At 44.6% G+C, this 13461-nt stretch overlaps 2 protein-coding genes and 1 long non-coding RNA gene across 5 annotated transcripts; 1 reads left to right on the top strand and 2 right to left on the bottom strand.

Moving 5' to 3' along the window:
- Positions 1 to 1735: 1735 nt before the first annotated feature.
- Positions 1736 to 8450, bottom strand: senp7b (SUMO specific peptidase 7b). Of its 2 annotated transcripts, none has more exons than XM_034604283.1 (22): positions 7883 to 8450; positions 7568 to 7679; positions 7244 to 7326; positions 7036 to 7170; positions 6817 to 6899; positions 6562 to 6734; positions 6127 to 6403; positions 5855 to 5967; positions 5621 to 5740; positions 5391 to 5424; positions 5095 to 5304; positions 4774 to 5018; positions 4402 to 4481; positions 4208 to 4324; positions 3932 to 4054; positions 3733 to 3825; positions 3593 to 3660; positions 3439 to 3497; positions 3111 to 3154; positions 2974 to 3042; positions 2740 to 2890; positions 1736 to 1978 (listed from the first exon to the last, which is right to left on the bottom strand). In XM_034604283.1, exons 2-22 carry the CDS (start codon positions 7676 to 7678, stop codon positions 1829 to 1831), a joined length of 2538 nt encoding a protein of 845 aa, XP_034460174.1. In that variant the 5' UTR covers position 7679; positions 7883 to 8450; the 3' UTR covers positions 1736 to 1828. The 2 variants fall into 2 exon arrangements, with proteins under 2 accessions (XP_034460174.1, XP_034460181.1); XM_034604290.1 differs by having other exon boundaries at positions 3439 to 3504; positions 3600 to 3660; positions 6562 to 6728.
- A 1987-nt stretch (positions 8451 to 10437) lies between these two features.
- On the top strand, positions 10438 to 10819 carry LOC117773289. Its single transcript, XR_004615898.1, has 2 exons — positions 10438 to 10473; positions 10567 to 10819. It is a non-coding gene; the product is annotated as an uncharacterized LOC117773289 (long non-coding RNA).
- Positions 10820 to 11738: 919 nt separating this feature from the next.
- Positions 11739 to 13090, bottom strand: LOC117773225 (mid1-interacting protein 1-B-like). Of its 2 annotated transcripts, none has more exons than XM_034604955.1 (2): positions 12991 to 13090; positions 11739 to 12534 (listed from the first exon to the last, which is right to left on the bottom strand). In XM_034604955.1, exon 2 carries the CDS (start codon positions 12358 to 12360, stop codon positions 11917 to 11919), a length of 444 nt encoding a protein of 147 aa, XP_034460846.1. In that variant the 5' UTR covers positions 12361 to 12534; positions 12991 to 13090; the 3' UTR covers positions 11739 to 11916. The 2 variants fall into 2 exon arrangements, with proteins under 2 accessions (XP_034460846.1, XP_034460838.1); XM_034604947.1 differs by lacking the exon at positions 12991 to 13090 and adding an exon at positions 12885 to 12927.
- Positions 13091 to 13461: the final 371 nt, after the last annotated feature.

The following is a 13461-nucleotide window of genomic DNA, read 5'->3' as shown; positions in this document are numbered from 1 at the left end:
ACATTGAGCATTACAAGGTTAAAGGTGATAATTGAGCGTTCGGATCTCAAACAATCAATTACGTGCTGCGACTCACTCACACTTTCCACCTGCTGCTTCCTCCGATTCACAAAAACTGAACAGCCGAGGCTGGTTAGAAAGTTAGAAACTAGAGAATATAAAGAGAACTGTACGACATCAGATTCATGTAAACTAGTTATTATCTGTCAAAACGTTGAACTATTTATTCAGTTGTAATTCCTGGTGAGAGTTGCCCCCCCCACTGCATCAGAGTCAACCACCACCTTTTATTACTTGGTGAGATTAACGCAAAGAGTCGAAGAAACAACACTCAAACATTCTGATCACACAAATGTTGTTAATAAAGTTTTTCCTGACGGAAACACGACGGACGGTGTTTACACGACTCCACTGAGACGACCGTCGTCCTTCAGACGATCATCAGATATTTCAGTCGGACTCAAGCTGAGAACCAGGATCAGTTTTCCAGCTTCAGGACTCAGATTATTTTTGGGAGTCGGACTGAGGCTCAATGGGCCTAAATCTGTCTAATCTGAACCACCGCTCAGATTAGCCCCGACTACGAGGCAAAACATGACCTGATCCCCGTCTACTGCCACAGCAGCGTCAGACCACGGCTACACCGGATCAGAGCCAGACCAGAACGGGACCAGAACGGGACCAGAACGAGTCCAGACCACGGAAAGACCTGGACCAAGCCAGATTAGAGCCAGAACAGGGACAGGCCAGGGTCAGAAAAGGGCCAGAACAAAACCAGATCAGGACCGGATGAGGGCCAGAGTTGAACCACGATTTACTTTAGACTAAATCAAATAAACCTTTTCAAATGTTAAAACCTTAAACCGGTTTATGATGTTAATATATTTATCACAGGTGTTTTCTTGGTTTATAGTTATTGTGTGTGTGGGTGTGTGTGTGTGTGTGTGTGTGTGTATATTATATATAAGATGTTGTTGTTGTTTGTGTATAAAATCTCCTTCAGCATTGTACCCCCCCCCTCCTGTCTGATCCAGTTAATGAGCTGTAAGCTGATTGGTCCTCAGCAGGGGGCGCTCAGATAAAACCCTGAGATTACAGAAGCAGCCCACACACAAACACGAATAAACAAACACACACATAAATATACAACGATGATCTGTTCACCGTCCGAGAGAAAACCTGCACAGAACCGAGAGAGAGAGGATGAAAAGAAGAGCGATGACATAACGAGTGACCTGAAATAAAAACACACACAGTGACCCAGTGACCTTTGACCTCAGATTAGACAAACACCAAGGACACAGTCTCCTCAGTGCAGACAACTCCCATCACAAACACAGATTACCCAGGAACTCGTCAACCAGGAGAAATCCTTACAAAGACGCTTCTCACCAACGAAAACCACATCGTGTTATTACTGTGTTAGACACATGGGATTTCACAATAAGATAGAGGGTCAACTCTCAGAACGAAGCTTTAAAGTGAAGGTGTACAGGAAGTGTTTTATTCTTATGCTTTGTAAAACTCTTTTATTCATAAACAAAAATAAAGTGAATATCAGAAACACTCATGACTATGAGAAGTTAACAAAACAAATTTCAGTAATTTTTTATTGTAAAAAACTAAAAATGTATTTATAGTTTGTTGGATTTCAAAATAAAATTAACATGCACATTGTATTTTGTGAAGAAGCAGAAGTTGTGTGAGACGATGAAGAAACAGAAAATGAATCATGTTTTATTTTATAAAAGAAAGTTTATTATAGTGAAACAGTAAAAAAATATAAATTATTTATTGCACAGGTGAATTAACGGCTCGGGATCAGAGGTCATTTTGGTTTTTGGTCAGTTTTCTTCGTGGTCTGACTCTGGTGCATCTTTATGATCAGACTCCGAATCTCCTCGCGTTTCTGTCGCACTTGTTGCCGCGGAAACCAGTTGTCCAAACGCAACGGGAGTTCAAAGTGCACGACGGGGTTCTGCGGAGCCAATCAGAAAGCTCGATTTAGTGTGTGTGTAAATGTCTATTCAGATTGATCTGATATTGATCATATACTTTAAAGATCAGTGATTCCTGATGTTTCATTGGTCGATAATAAAACCTGCGTCCACCGGTCGTCAAAGCTTCGGTTGATGAAGGTAAAACCTCAGATATCAGAGGAACTTTCTGTCCATTCACTGATTATTGGACAGTTTGTTGTCGTCAGTATGTTAGTTTCCACTTAACTAATCAAACTATTCTTTATCCATTCGTAACCAAGATGTGAAGCCAGATCATCTGGATCGCCCCCTGGTGGCTGGCTGCAGGTCATGAAATAAGGAAGTGGAGACTCCATCTTTACTTAAAGTCACTAAATGTGAAGTTACATGAAAAAAATGGTTTGGTTTTCTTAAGAGCTTAAAATATTCATGTATTTTTTACAAACCCATGTGACTCCTCCCTCCTCCCTCCACCTAACGGGCCACTGTGACTCCTCCTGACGAGCCCAGGTGACTCCTCCTCCCTCCACCTAACGGGCCACTGTGACTCCTCCCTCCTCCTCCCTCCACCTAACAGGCCACTGTGACTCCTCCCTCCTCCTGACGAGCCCAGGTGACTCCTCCTCCCTCCACCTAACGGGCCACTGTGACTCCTCCCTCCTCCTCCCTCCACCTAACAGGCCAATGTGACTCCTCCCTCCTCCTGACGAGCCCAGGTGACTCCTCCTCCCTCCCCTGACGGACAGACGGGTGTGTTTACCTGCAGGAAGCTCTCGACGTACTGCAGCAGGTAAAGTCCACAGTCGCTGCTGTTGTCCTGCTGAGGGACTCTGCAGCTGCAGCTCCTCATGTTGTCCGACGTGAAGAGACGCGGCGTCCGTCTACGCACTTCCCACTCCACCTGCAGGTAACTACACAACATCCTGTATCACTCACCTGGACTTAATTCTGTTATTTACATCACAGGGAACAACGTCTCCACCCCCCCACTCACTCTCTGAGCAGTTTGCAGACGTTTTCATGGTACGACAGCTTCAGAGAGTCCATGACGAGGACGCACGGCCTGGAAGAGACGAGACTCCGTCACGTGGAGTCGAGACGACAGAGACGTGAATGAGAGCGAGGACTCACCTCTTTAACACGGAGTGACTGTGGCGGCCGAGCTCCGTGCAGTCCTACAGAGAAACACAGAAACCAACAGCCTGCTGGCGCTGAGGGGGAAACCACACGTCACACATTCTAATCAATAGTCAATAAAATATATTAACAAACCAACAATATGTGACTTCAGCCACGTCCGTCGACTAGCTAACTGGCTAACTGGCTAGTCAATGTGACGTTTACATGTTCAACCAATAAAGTGAAAGAGACGTTTGTTACAGACGTGTTCTAATATGAGGAATGTGTTACTGTGTTGTGTGCATTTTAGTGTTGTGTTGTATTTGTTGTTTGTATTTACGGGAGGTTGTTGTCGTCTCAGACTCGGGCCTCGTTTTCCCGTCGCTTGCTCTGATGCACCTGAAAAAACAAGTTTTTTATCATTTTGAATCTTTTCCCAAATAAGGACGACAGATCGTCTAAAGGTAAAAGAGGTGAGACAACAAACGTCTCACCTGTGCAGGTTTGAGACTCTTCGTGCTCCAGACCCGGGAAACACACGACCACCAGGAACCAGTGAGCTCTGAAACATTCAACACGTTAAACCAGTCCGAGGTCGTCGACGAGAAAACCACGAAACATTCAATCTTCTTACTCTTGATTCACAGGCACGAACAGGAAGTCTTTGGTGAAAATGTCGATGTGACGAGTCCACGTCTTCACCCTCTGATGTCTCATGTGACGATCGCTGGGAAACAATCAGAGTTCAACTTACTGACGTTCATTATTTCTTTGAAACGAATCAAACATTAAATAGATATTGAGAAGCTTCGTGATTGGACAGCTGTTCTTACGGGACTGAGGGGGCGTCGTCCTCCCCTGCTGCTCGCCGTCTGCTGAGCTGTTTGTAGAAGAAGCTGCTGAAGACGTGACTCCGCTCGGCCACAGCGCCGCCGACGCCCTCCACGAATAGAAACCTGTTGGAGGAGACATCAGGACACTTAGCTCCTCTGGTGGTGACTGAGAGGAACTACAACAACAAAAATGCCAGGATTCTCCAGGATTTCAAAACTGATCAAGGTGACGTCTGCTCGCCACCACCCTTTAAAATAAAGTGATTTCTGACTGACTTGAGGTAGAAGTCGATGATGACGTCGTTGAGGAACTCGCCGGCGTTCAAACGGGCCAGGTCCTCCCTCGTCACAGAGATGCGGCCTTTGCAGGGCGGCGGCGGATACTGGATCAACCTGCAGACAAAACTCAGGGTTAAATCAGGACAGACATCAGGAAGCTGCTGCTCCTTTCAGAGGTTCAGAGGAGTCACCTGACAGGAAGCTGCTGCTGACCATACGACCTCAGACTGGACTTCCTGTTCCTCTGACTGCTGCTCGCTGAACCGACCGTCTACAGAAGCAAGGGAGGTCAGAGTGTTAACGGTCTCAGTTTAAATAAAGTTATAGTGATTTAACAAAGTTTATTGATTATTGTATTAATTGATCAACCTGTCTTCACATTTTATTCAAAATTCATGCGAAGACGAGGGTGAAAATGAACGTGAGGAGGAAACGAGGAAGGTAGGGAAGGAAGAAAGGAGATGTAGCAGGAGTAAAAGGTAAGAAGGCAAGGAAGGAAAAGACAGAAAGAAAGAAAGGTGTGAAGGAAACAAGGGAAGGAATGAAGGGGAGAGGAGTCTTACAGCAGAGTGTCCCAGCAGAGCGAGGAGGTGCTGATCCAGGGGAGGAGGACAGCTGTGGAGGAGCAGGAGTCCGTCAGTCCAGTCAACAGGAGAGGACGGACCCAGACAGGAAGAGGAACAGGAGGAAGAGGAGGAGGAGCGTCCCTTCTGATATTCCGTCATGTCAAGGATGGACGCCAACAGAGCGGCCTGAAGCTCCTGCAGCTGCTCCTTCAACACCAGCAGGAGGAAGCAGCACGACGGACCTGACGAGACCAGGAGTCCTTCTGTTCAGACACTAAACCAGTAACTAATCAATATCATCGGTTCAAACTGACTCACCTGAGGAGGCGGAGCTCTGTCTCAAGGCCGACAGCTCCCGCTGCAGCAGGTTGGCCTGAGCGTCCGTCACCCACAGGAAGAGCAGCGAAGGGGCGGGACCTTCCCATCCGGCCAGCAGAGTCCCACCTCGAGCCACGCCCCCATCCCAGACGCCGTAACCACGGAGCTGAGACGCCACCACGGTCACCTCCCCCTCCTCCCCCTCGGACACTGGCGCAGAGAAGAACATTGACGACCCCTAACCCTAACCCTGCTTATGATTTCATAATATTTAAATGTAAAATCAGTGTTTTTACCTTTCACAGGAACAGTGATTCCGTTTTCAGTGATCTACACAGGAAAATAAGAAAATAGGTTTGTATTTTACATATTGTAAATTTATATGTGAAGTAAAATTATTTATAAAAATAATCTGAATCAGTCAAAACACAACATATCAAATGAATTACTAATCATTTGATTCAGATTTATATTCAGGTTTAAATTATTGATCGGTTCCTGTCCTGGTCAGAAACTCTGTGCTCACCATCATCTTCCCGTCAGCGTCAGCGTGCATCAGGCCTGCGTGAAGCGAGGTGAACTCCAGCTGCAGGTAAGAAGGCAGCGTCAGTTTGTCATGACCTTCCTCAGCTCTGGGAGAACATTCCTGTCAGACGAGAGCGAGGTACACAGTGAACCCACGGAACGTTCCCTCAGGTCAGCTGACCTCCTCCAGTTCACCAGGACGATACTGACTCGGCGACAGACGTCTTCCTCTTACCGTTCTCAGACGTGATCCCTCCTCCGGCCTGCTGGTGGCGCTCTGTGACGCCATCTTTGTTCTGTCTCTGTCATCCTCACCTTCCTCTTCCTCCTCTTCACTCGACAACACAACTGAAGGAACAAACACATAAGCTGAGTCAAATCTTTAAATACAATCAATTAATTTATAGATCAACTGAAAGTTTCAACAATCAACAGTCATCAAAAACGACAGCTTTCATCCAATATGAAGGTTCTATATGGTTCTGTCTGGTTCTATATAGAACTCACTGGGTTCTGCTGGAGTCCTCAGTCGGAGCATGTTGGACTTCCTGTCTGTGAACTCTCTCCATCTCAGTCTCTCTCGCTCCCTCACGTCCTCCCTCTGGGCGGCCATGGCCGTCCAAGCCGTCCGGTCCAGACTCCGCCTCCCGTCCGTCTCTGTGTCGGAGGAGGGGACAGACGTTCTGTGGACGACGGTTCTGGTTGGAGACACGAAGTCGTCCTCTGACGAGTTGTTCTGCAGCTTCGAAGGAGAATCCAGAGTTTTTCTTCTGTCGTTCTGAAACTTAACATTAAACACAAAAATGTATTCACTTTGTTTTATTTAGTATTGTTTTGTTTATTATTTGTTTTCAATCATTTCTAATTGATTTTGAAAATGTAAAAAGTGTTCAAACATTACAACAGGATTCTTTGCAGTTATACATATAAAGTTAAAGTTACCGTTCCCTCTGCGGCGGCGGCGTCCCGGCTTGGCGTCGTGTTGCCTGCAGTCTCCACTCTCCTCTGCGTTGTCGCTCCCGGTGTCAAAGGACTCTGACTCCCAGCATGCCCCTCACCTCTCAGCTCAGCCAGAGAGTCCACCGACACCACAGAGATGGATTTAGTGGCCGAAGCTGAAGTGAAAATAAAAGCAGCCTCAGTCCCTGATGTCAAATACTGACATCATGCGATGATGTAACAACTTAACCACATCACCTGCGGAGTCAAAACTCTTCTTCTGTGGTGGAGACAAACGCTCTGAGGCCAGCCGACAGTCTGACGTTCTCTTAGGACGCCATCTGGTGGAGAAAAAGTGGGACAGCAGCTCTAGTGAAAAACATTTGGCTGAACGTCATGTAAAATAAGTTTAACTTCATTTAAATGAAAACAGACATAAAACCAGAGATGTTTTGAGAGAAGCTTCTGTGAACTCACCTGTTTGAGGGTGAGGACGACGCTCTCTCGCTTCCTAGTGGTCTGTGATTGGCTGCTGACTGTCCCCCTTTGTTTGCGCTGTTGAGTCCCAGCAGCGTTTTCACCACGTCGCTGAAAAGAGGTTTACACAGCGTCCTGAATAGACATTTAAAAACAAGTTAAACTCTAAACTCTGAACTCTGCAGACTGTAGGGGGCGTTTTACAAACCTGTGTCCATTTGTAGAGGAGCCCGGTGTGTTCCCAGAATGCATCCTGTCAGCTCTTCTCCTGTCCGACTGATCCCCATAATCCTGTTCAGCAGAATGGAAAAATCTCTTCAACCTGTCCCACATCTCTCTGGTCTCTGAGTTCTCTAACAGAACCTGCGGAGTTCCACCTTAAAGAGTCACAGTTCCTGACACATAACCTTAATATAAAGATAACAGAGCCGTAATACCACCTTAAGTGTACATCAGACAAATTAGCTAAAACATCAATAATTCCACCTAAAGAACTGATACATCAGAAAAGCTTAAATATCTGTAATATTACCTTTAACTGAGGGGCGGGGCTCTGAAGGCGGGACAGAGGTGACTGCAGGTGTATGTGGGCGGAGTCAGACTGGGACTGTTTCTTCCTGGGGATTTTATACTGAGACGCCATCCTTTCAAAATAAAACAGAAAACACAGAAAATCAAATATAAAACACAGAAAATTACACATGTGGTTACTACAAGTTGTACTTCATTTAAAATCATGAGGTTATAGACGTGATTACTACAAGTTATACGTCATTCAAAAGGGTTAGGGGTTAACTCTAAGTTAAAACTTAACCACAGGTTTGAGACGTGGTTAAGTTCCACTGACCTGAAACAGTTTATTAATCTGGGAAACGAAACGTTGAACCAGGATGTTTTTCACATCTGTCTCATTCTCACGCGACTCTGTAGCTTCTCGTCTGTTTCTGTGTGACTTTGGATTCAGACTCAGTTCAGAAGAAACCCAGATTAACCGGTTCGGTCATGTTGGACTGAGTGTCCTCCACTGGTGATGACAGGACCTCCAGTCCGACTCCCCTCCTCTGTCACACACTTCAAACTGAGACCTGTATCGTGTCAGACACTATTTAAATAAAACCACAAAGTTCAACCAGCTTTCAGGCTTTAAATTCACAAACCTAGCGTTAGCCGGCGGAGCTAAGCTGCTAGCTAGCCGCTAAGCTAAGTTAGCTGCAGGCTAACTTCTTGTTCTTGTTGTTTAAACTGTGGGGCCGGCTCATGTGGCGGGAAGCGCGCGCTGTCCGCTGGGTAAACCGGTTTACACATTAATTTAAACGTTAAGTTAAACGTCCCGTGGTTGGACAAGTGTCGGTGTTCGAGTCCAAGCTGCAGCCGCTGCACCAGCACCCGAAGAACCAGAGGAACCACAACAACCGGGACGTCATGACGTCACTGAAGACGTAACCCTCGCGAGGCGCTGAACGTCACCACATACGTCATCAACACGCGCCTCGATACGCTCAATTAAATCTGAGTGGTTGACGCGACACACGCTTCAGCCCTGACAGGAAGGAACCATCACTGGAAGCATGAGGCAACCGACACCTGTTCTATCTGGAGACACACAGACAACTGACGCTCAGTCAAGATAACTGACGCTCAGTCGAGATAACTGACGCTAAGTCAATATAACTGACGCTAAATCGAGATAACTGACGCTAAGTCAATATAACTGACGCTAAGTCAAGATAACTGACGCTAAATCAAGATAACTGACGCTAAATCAAGATAACTGACGCTAAGTCAAGACAACTGACGCTCAGTCAATATAACTGACGCTAAGTCAATATAACTGACGCTAAATCGAGATAACTGACGCTCAGTCGAGATAACTGACGCTAAATCAAGATAACTGACGCTAAGTCAATATAACTGACGCTCAGTCAAGATAACTGTATCTGAAGTGTGTATTGTATCGTAATTATTTTATGTTTAGATTTTACAAAAGAATAAATGTTTAAGAAATTGAATCTCAGCACATGTGAGAGGTCTGACTTGATAAATTGACGAATCCAACGTTACCGATGCTTTATTCCCTCCGCAGGTCGCTGTGGCTCATTCTGCTTCATGGTTTAACGGCAGGTTGGTAAATATCTTTGACTTCAGCTGCAGTCAGACTTTCATCTTTTCTCAAATCACACTCAGATGCTTCTACTCTAAAGAGAAACAATCCAAAACTGTAATCTTCAGATAATAATCTAATCATAAAATCATGAACCAAAGATAAAAGCAACACATGACAACCTGCACAGTGTGTGTGTCTGTGTGTGTCTCCGTGGAGTTGTGTTGTGTGTTTGGCTGATGAGGCAGAACATCTGGATGGATCATCACACAGTTGTAGTAACATGGAGCTGCTTGTTTTCTCAGTGAGCTGCCAGCTCAAGGTCGAAGTTCCCGCCGGAGACGACGTGCTGCTGCCGTGCATCTACAGAGAGAATGACCCTCTGCCACAGAAAGTGTCCCACTACTGGAGAGACCAGGACGATAACGTGGTGCTGGACTGAGCTGGTCCTGAGCGTCCCGAACCTCGCCACACAGAACCAGATCTACAGAGGTCGAGTGGTTCCCGCTCCGCAGGGGCAGGGAAACTTCTCCATCGTCCTGAAGCAAGTGCGCCGGTCGGACAGCGGCGTGTTCGAGTGTCACGTCCCCGAGGTGGTATTCAGGAAGAGCGTCCAGCTGATCCTCACAGGTTCGTCACGATGTCAGTGTTTAAATTCAGACGACAAAATTCAATATTTCATCAAATAAGACATTCATGAAAGTTTCTTCTCTTCTTCATATGTGACAGTGGTGAATTTGTTATCTATAGTTTTCTATTCTGTCGTCCCTGTTGCAGATAAACGTAACGTTGTCATGGCGACTCAACCTCCAGCAAGTAACGCTGCAGCGACACTGACCCGCCACCTCCTCCCTCTGCTGCTCTGGCTTTATTGTGTCGTTTAAGATCAGTTATTTTCTGCTTCTTATAAAAACACAGTTCTACTTTAGTTTCAGTGAGAAAACAAGCAAGTGAGATGTCAACGGTCAAACTCCACCTCAGTTCTCATACGTCATGACTTCATTCAACTTTATGTTGAGTTTAGATATTGTGGTTTGTTCAGCTGCTGTTAAACACTGACTGGCCTGATGGGGGCGTCACTGCTCTATCATAAACAGACGGACAAATCAGTTTCCTGTTACATTTAACCTTTCAAATAAATACACATTATATATAAAGAAATATTAATATTATCAATAATGATTAAAGTGACACTCGGCGCAGTCTCAGACACTAATGTAATAAAAGAGCAGAAGTCTGTGTTCAATGTTTGTGATGTTTACTTCAGTTCATATGAATAATGTCAGCTACCGACAAGTTCATCTTACTTCTATTTATTTATTTAGTAAAAACTCAATGTCTGAAACGAGCTTTTTCTCTCATCTTGATTTATTGTTATATTTTCAATTGGACAATTATGAAGGAAAATCTGCTACAATAAATATTTGAAGTCAGTTTGAAAAGCTCTTATTTTGTTAGTTTGTGTGATGACATGTGACCTGGTTCTGATCAGTTCGATCACTAATCAATAAACACGTTATAGAAGGGTCGTGTGCAGAGGTTTAACTCTGAAATGCTGACGCTAAACTTATTGAAGTATTTGATGTGTTTTTCTGTTGCTGTGACTGACAATACCGGAACTGCTATTGATGTAATGTAACTGTAACTTCTACTTCTACTGAAATAACGTTTCTCTGCTGCTATTTTTGCTGAACATGTTATATTGTAGTTTTTCCACAAGATAGAGCCACTCTGCGCTGTGCCTGCAGCATCACACCATTTTAAAATTCAGAAAGAGACATCAGCCAATCAGATCAGTCCTTTCAGAGCCAGCCAGACAGAACCAATCAGAAAACAAATAATGATCATTGATTATTTTTCTTGAGACGTCAAAAGTCTGTTTTTCTATCACGTCCAGTGAACTGATCATCTGTTACCGTGGAAACTATAGTCAAATAATTCCCATTATGAACAAGATATAATATACAAGAGATTTATCAATTAAAATATTCAGAGATGTAATCATTAAAAAAAACCTATTGAATAGTCTGTCAATCACCTTCAAGTTTTAAAGATCAATAAACTTTTCCCGACTCAAACTATCCACAAATACTTTATAAAATAGTTCCACTTTCAACAATAGATCAATTTAATTATTGATAATTTTACACTGAGTTTCTGATCGACATGTGGAGCGGCTCTTCAAGTTTTATTTTGAAACGTGAAGGTCAGGGGATTTTATTTTGAAAGCTTCAGTTTCTGCGTCGTTTCATTTACATCATGAAAAAAGACAAACGAGCCAAAGTGAGAACAGGAAGTCAAACAAATAAAAGATCAAACTCAAACCACAGATCATCATCATCTTCATCATCCGTGGTGACGTCTTGATCAAACGTTTAAAATCATTTCAGATTTAATTTATTACGATGTCAATATTTTAATATGTCAATAAACAGAAGTTTCATTTTTTTTATTGAAACAGAATTTTAAAGTTTGTATCTGTTTTTTATTTAATGAGCAAAAACGAGTTTTTCACAGAAAATATCAGAAATGAAAACTTATTTTACACAAGATACATTTAATTTTACATAAAATAATTGTACTTTCTCATATGTTAGCTTGTATTTGTGTTAATGTTTAAACTGTGAAATATCGAAACTAGAAAAGTTTCTTTGTCATAACGACATTTACGAATCATTCGGAATATTAATCGTATCAGATATTTTCTTCTCGGACATCGTGTCGGCCGTTTTAACTCATGTTTCTACGTTTTTTATTTTCTATAAATCAAACGTCCTGCGTCAGTTGCCACAGCCGATCTCCTCCTTGTAGCGGTTCGTTAGCGTGTCGGCTTTGCGTGTGAGTTTGGACAGAACTGCGTGGAGTCCGTTCACGTGAAAATGAAACTGCTTCTCCAGGTCGTCGTCCTCCGCCCCGCCCCCCCTCTCCGCCCCGCCCCCCCTCTCCTTCCCCCGCCCATCCCCCTGCTGGACACCCCACTCCATGTCATTGCGGATCGACTTGAGCAAAACGTAAGAACTGTACATGTCGGTGTCCTGCTGGAAGTAGGCGGGGCCGTTAGCGGTGGTCACCGTCTTCACGTCTGCGACATCGTCCAGCGGGACGTCCCGCAGCAGACTAGGCACCATCACCGTCTGGTCCATGTTGTTGATGGCGCCGATGAAGCGGTTCATGGTGTTGAAGAGCGACTTCCTCTGGTTGTAGGAATCAGACGTGTGCATCATGGCGCCGTCACCGGACAAACTTAGCACACTAATGCTCTTTGGAGGATTATTCTGGGTCACGTGTGAACCTGCGCCGACCCGTAGGTCACACAGGTCAACTCACCTCTGCTGCCACAAGTCCCCGCAGAGGACTCGAACCCACGGTTTCACCAGAGCTGGAACACAGGGAACCACCTGAAATAAAACCACAGAAGAAGAAGCATGATTATAGAGCATGTTCCTGTAAGCTGCTACATGCTAACCAGCATCCCCCACTATAACTGTTAGCATAAGCAGCTAACACTGTTAGCTCACAGGCTAACGGTACATTCAGGTTAAGGATTAGCATCATTAGCACCGACACTGCTAACGTTAGCTAAATGCTAATGAGACAACCATTAGCTCGAGCAGGCTTCCATTATCGGACACAGTGTTACTCTCAGCTGAACAGACATTGGAACGATCACGTGTTGGTTTGTTTGTCGTTAACGGAACCGAATCTCGCGTTAAACGGTATCTTCACATCTTCTGATTCTGTCATTCACACAGACAACCCACATGGGACCGGTGTGGTGAGAGAACCCGGCTCCAGCCTCGTGTTACCGGGCTGAACTCAGCTCCGTGTCCCGGTGTCACCGGGGCTCAGCTCACCTGCTGCCCGCTCCTCCTCCGCTCCTCCTCCGGTTCTCCTCCGGTTTCCCCGGTAACGGACACCGGCTGCATTAGTTAGTGAAGCAGCGGAGGGGCGGGGCTGTGCGGGGAGGGGCGGGGAGGCAACTGTCAGAGAGACCGAACCTCCAGAAGCAGCCAATCACAGGGGGCGAGACGCTGTGACGTCACAGAGACCGTCAGAATGAAATACAAGAGTAAATATTCTTCTTATATACAAATATATAAAATATGTATAAACTGTATTTCTGCTTCTATAACTTGTTCTACTTTATTTAATTATTTCTCTGTATATTTATACACAGATAATATTACAGTTTGTTCATATATATGCTGATTTATATACAACCTCCTAAATGAAAATCAATATATTCTCCCTCCGTATAAATATTCACAAACATTTGAACTCATTCATTCTTCTTTTGTTCTTAAATATTTTAAATGTGTTATCTG

Source organism: Hippoglossus hippoglossus, chromosome 2 (genome assembly GCF_009819705.1).
Source record: "Hippoglossus hippoglossus isolate fHipHip1 chromosome 2, fHipHip1.pri, whole genome shotgun sequence".
NCBI classification, from domain to species: Eukaryota; Metazoa; Chordata; class Actinopteri; order Pleuronectiformes; family Pleuronectidae; genus Hippoglossus; species Hippoglossus hippoglossus.
Note: the sequence above shows the minus strand (reverse complement) of the source record. Positions and strands in the feature narration are given on the sequence as shown.

Bases quoted from the DNA above. Each gene is read 5' to 3' on its own strand.
- senp7b (XM_034604283.1), bottom strand. From the start codon at position 7,678: ATGGCGTCTCAGTATAAAATCCCCAGGAAGAAACAGTCCCAGTCTGAC. The intron at 3,498-3,592 runs GTGAGACGTTTG...TTGTTTTTTCAG, and splicing joins AGAGTCTCAAACCTGCACAG to GTGCATCAGAGCAAGCGACG. The intron at 3,155-3,438 runs GTAAATACAAAC...GTTTCTCTGTAG, and splicing joins TGAGACGACAACAACCTCCC to GACTGCACGGAGCTCGGCCG.
- LOC117773225 (XM_034604955.1), bottom strand. From the start codon at position 12,360: ATGATGCACACGTCTGATTCCTACAACCAGAGGAAGTCGCTCTTCAAC.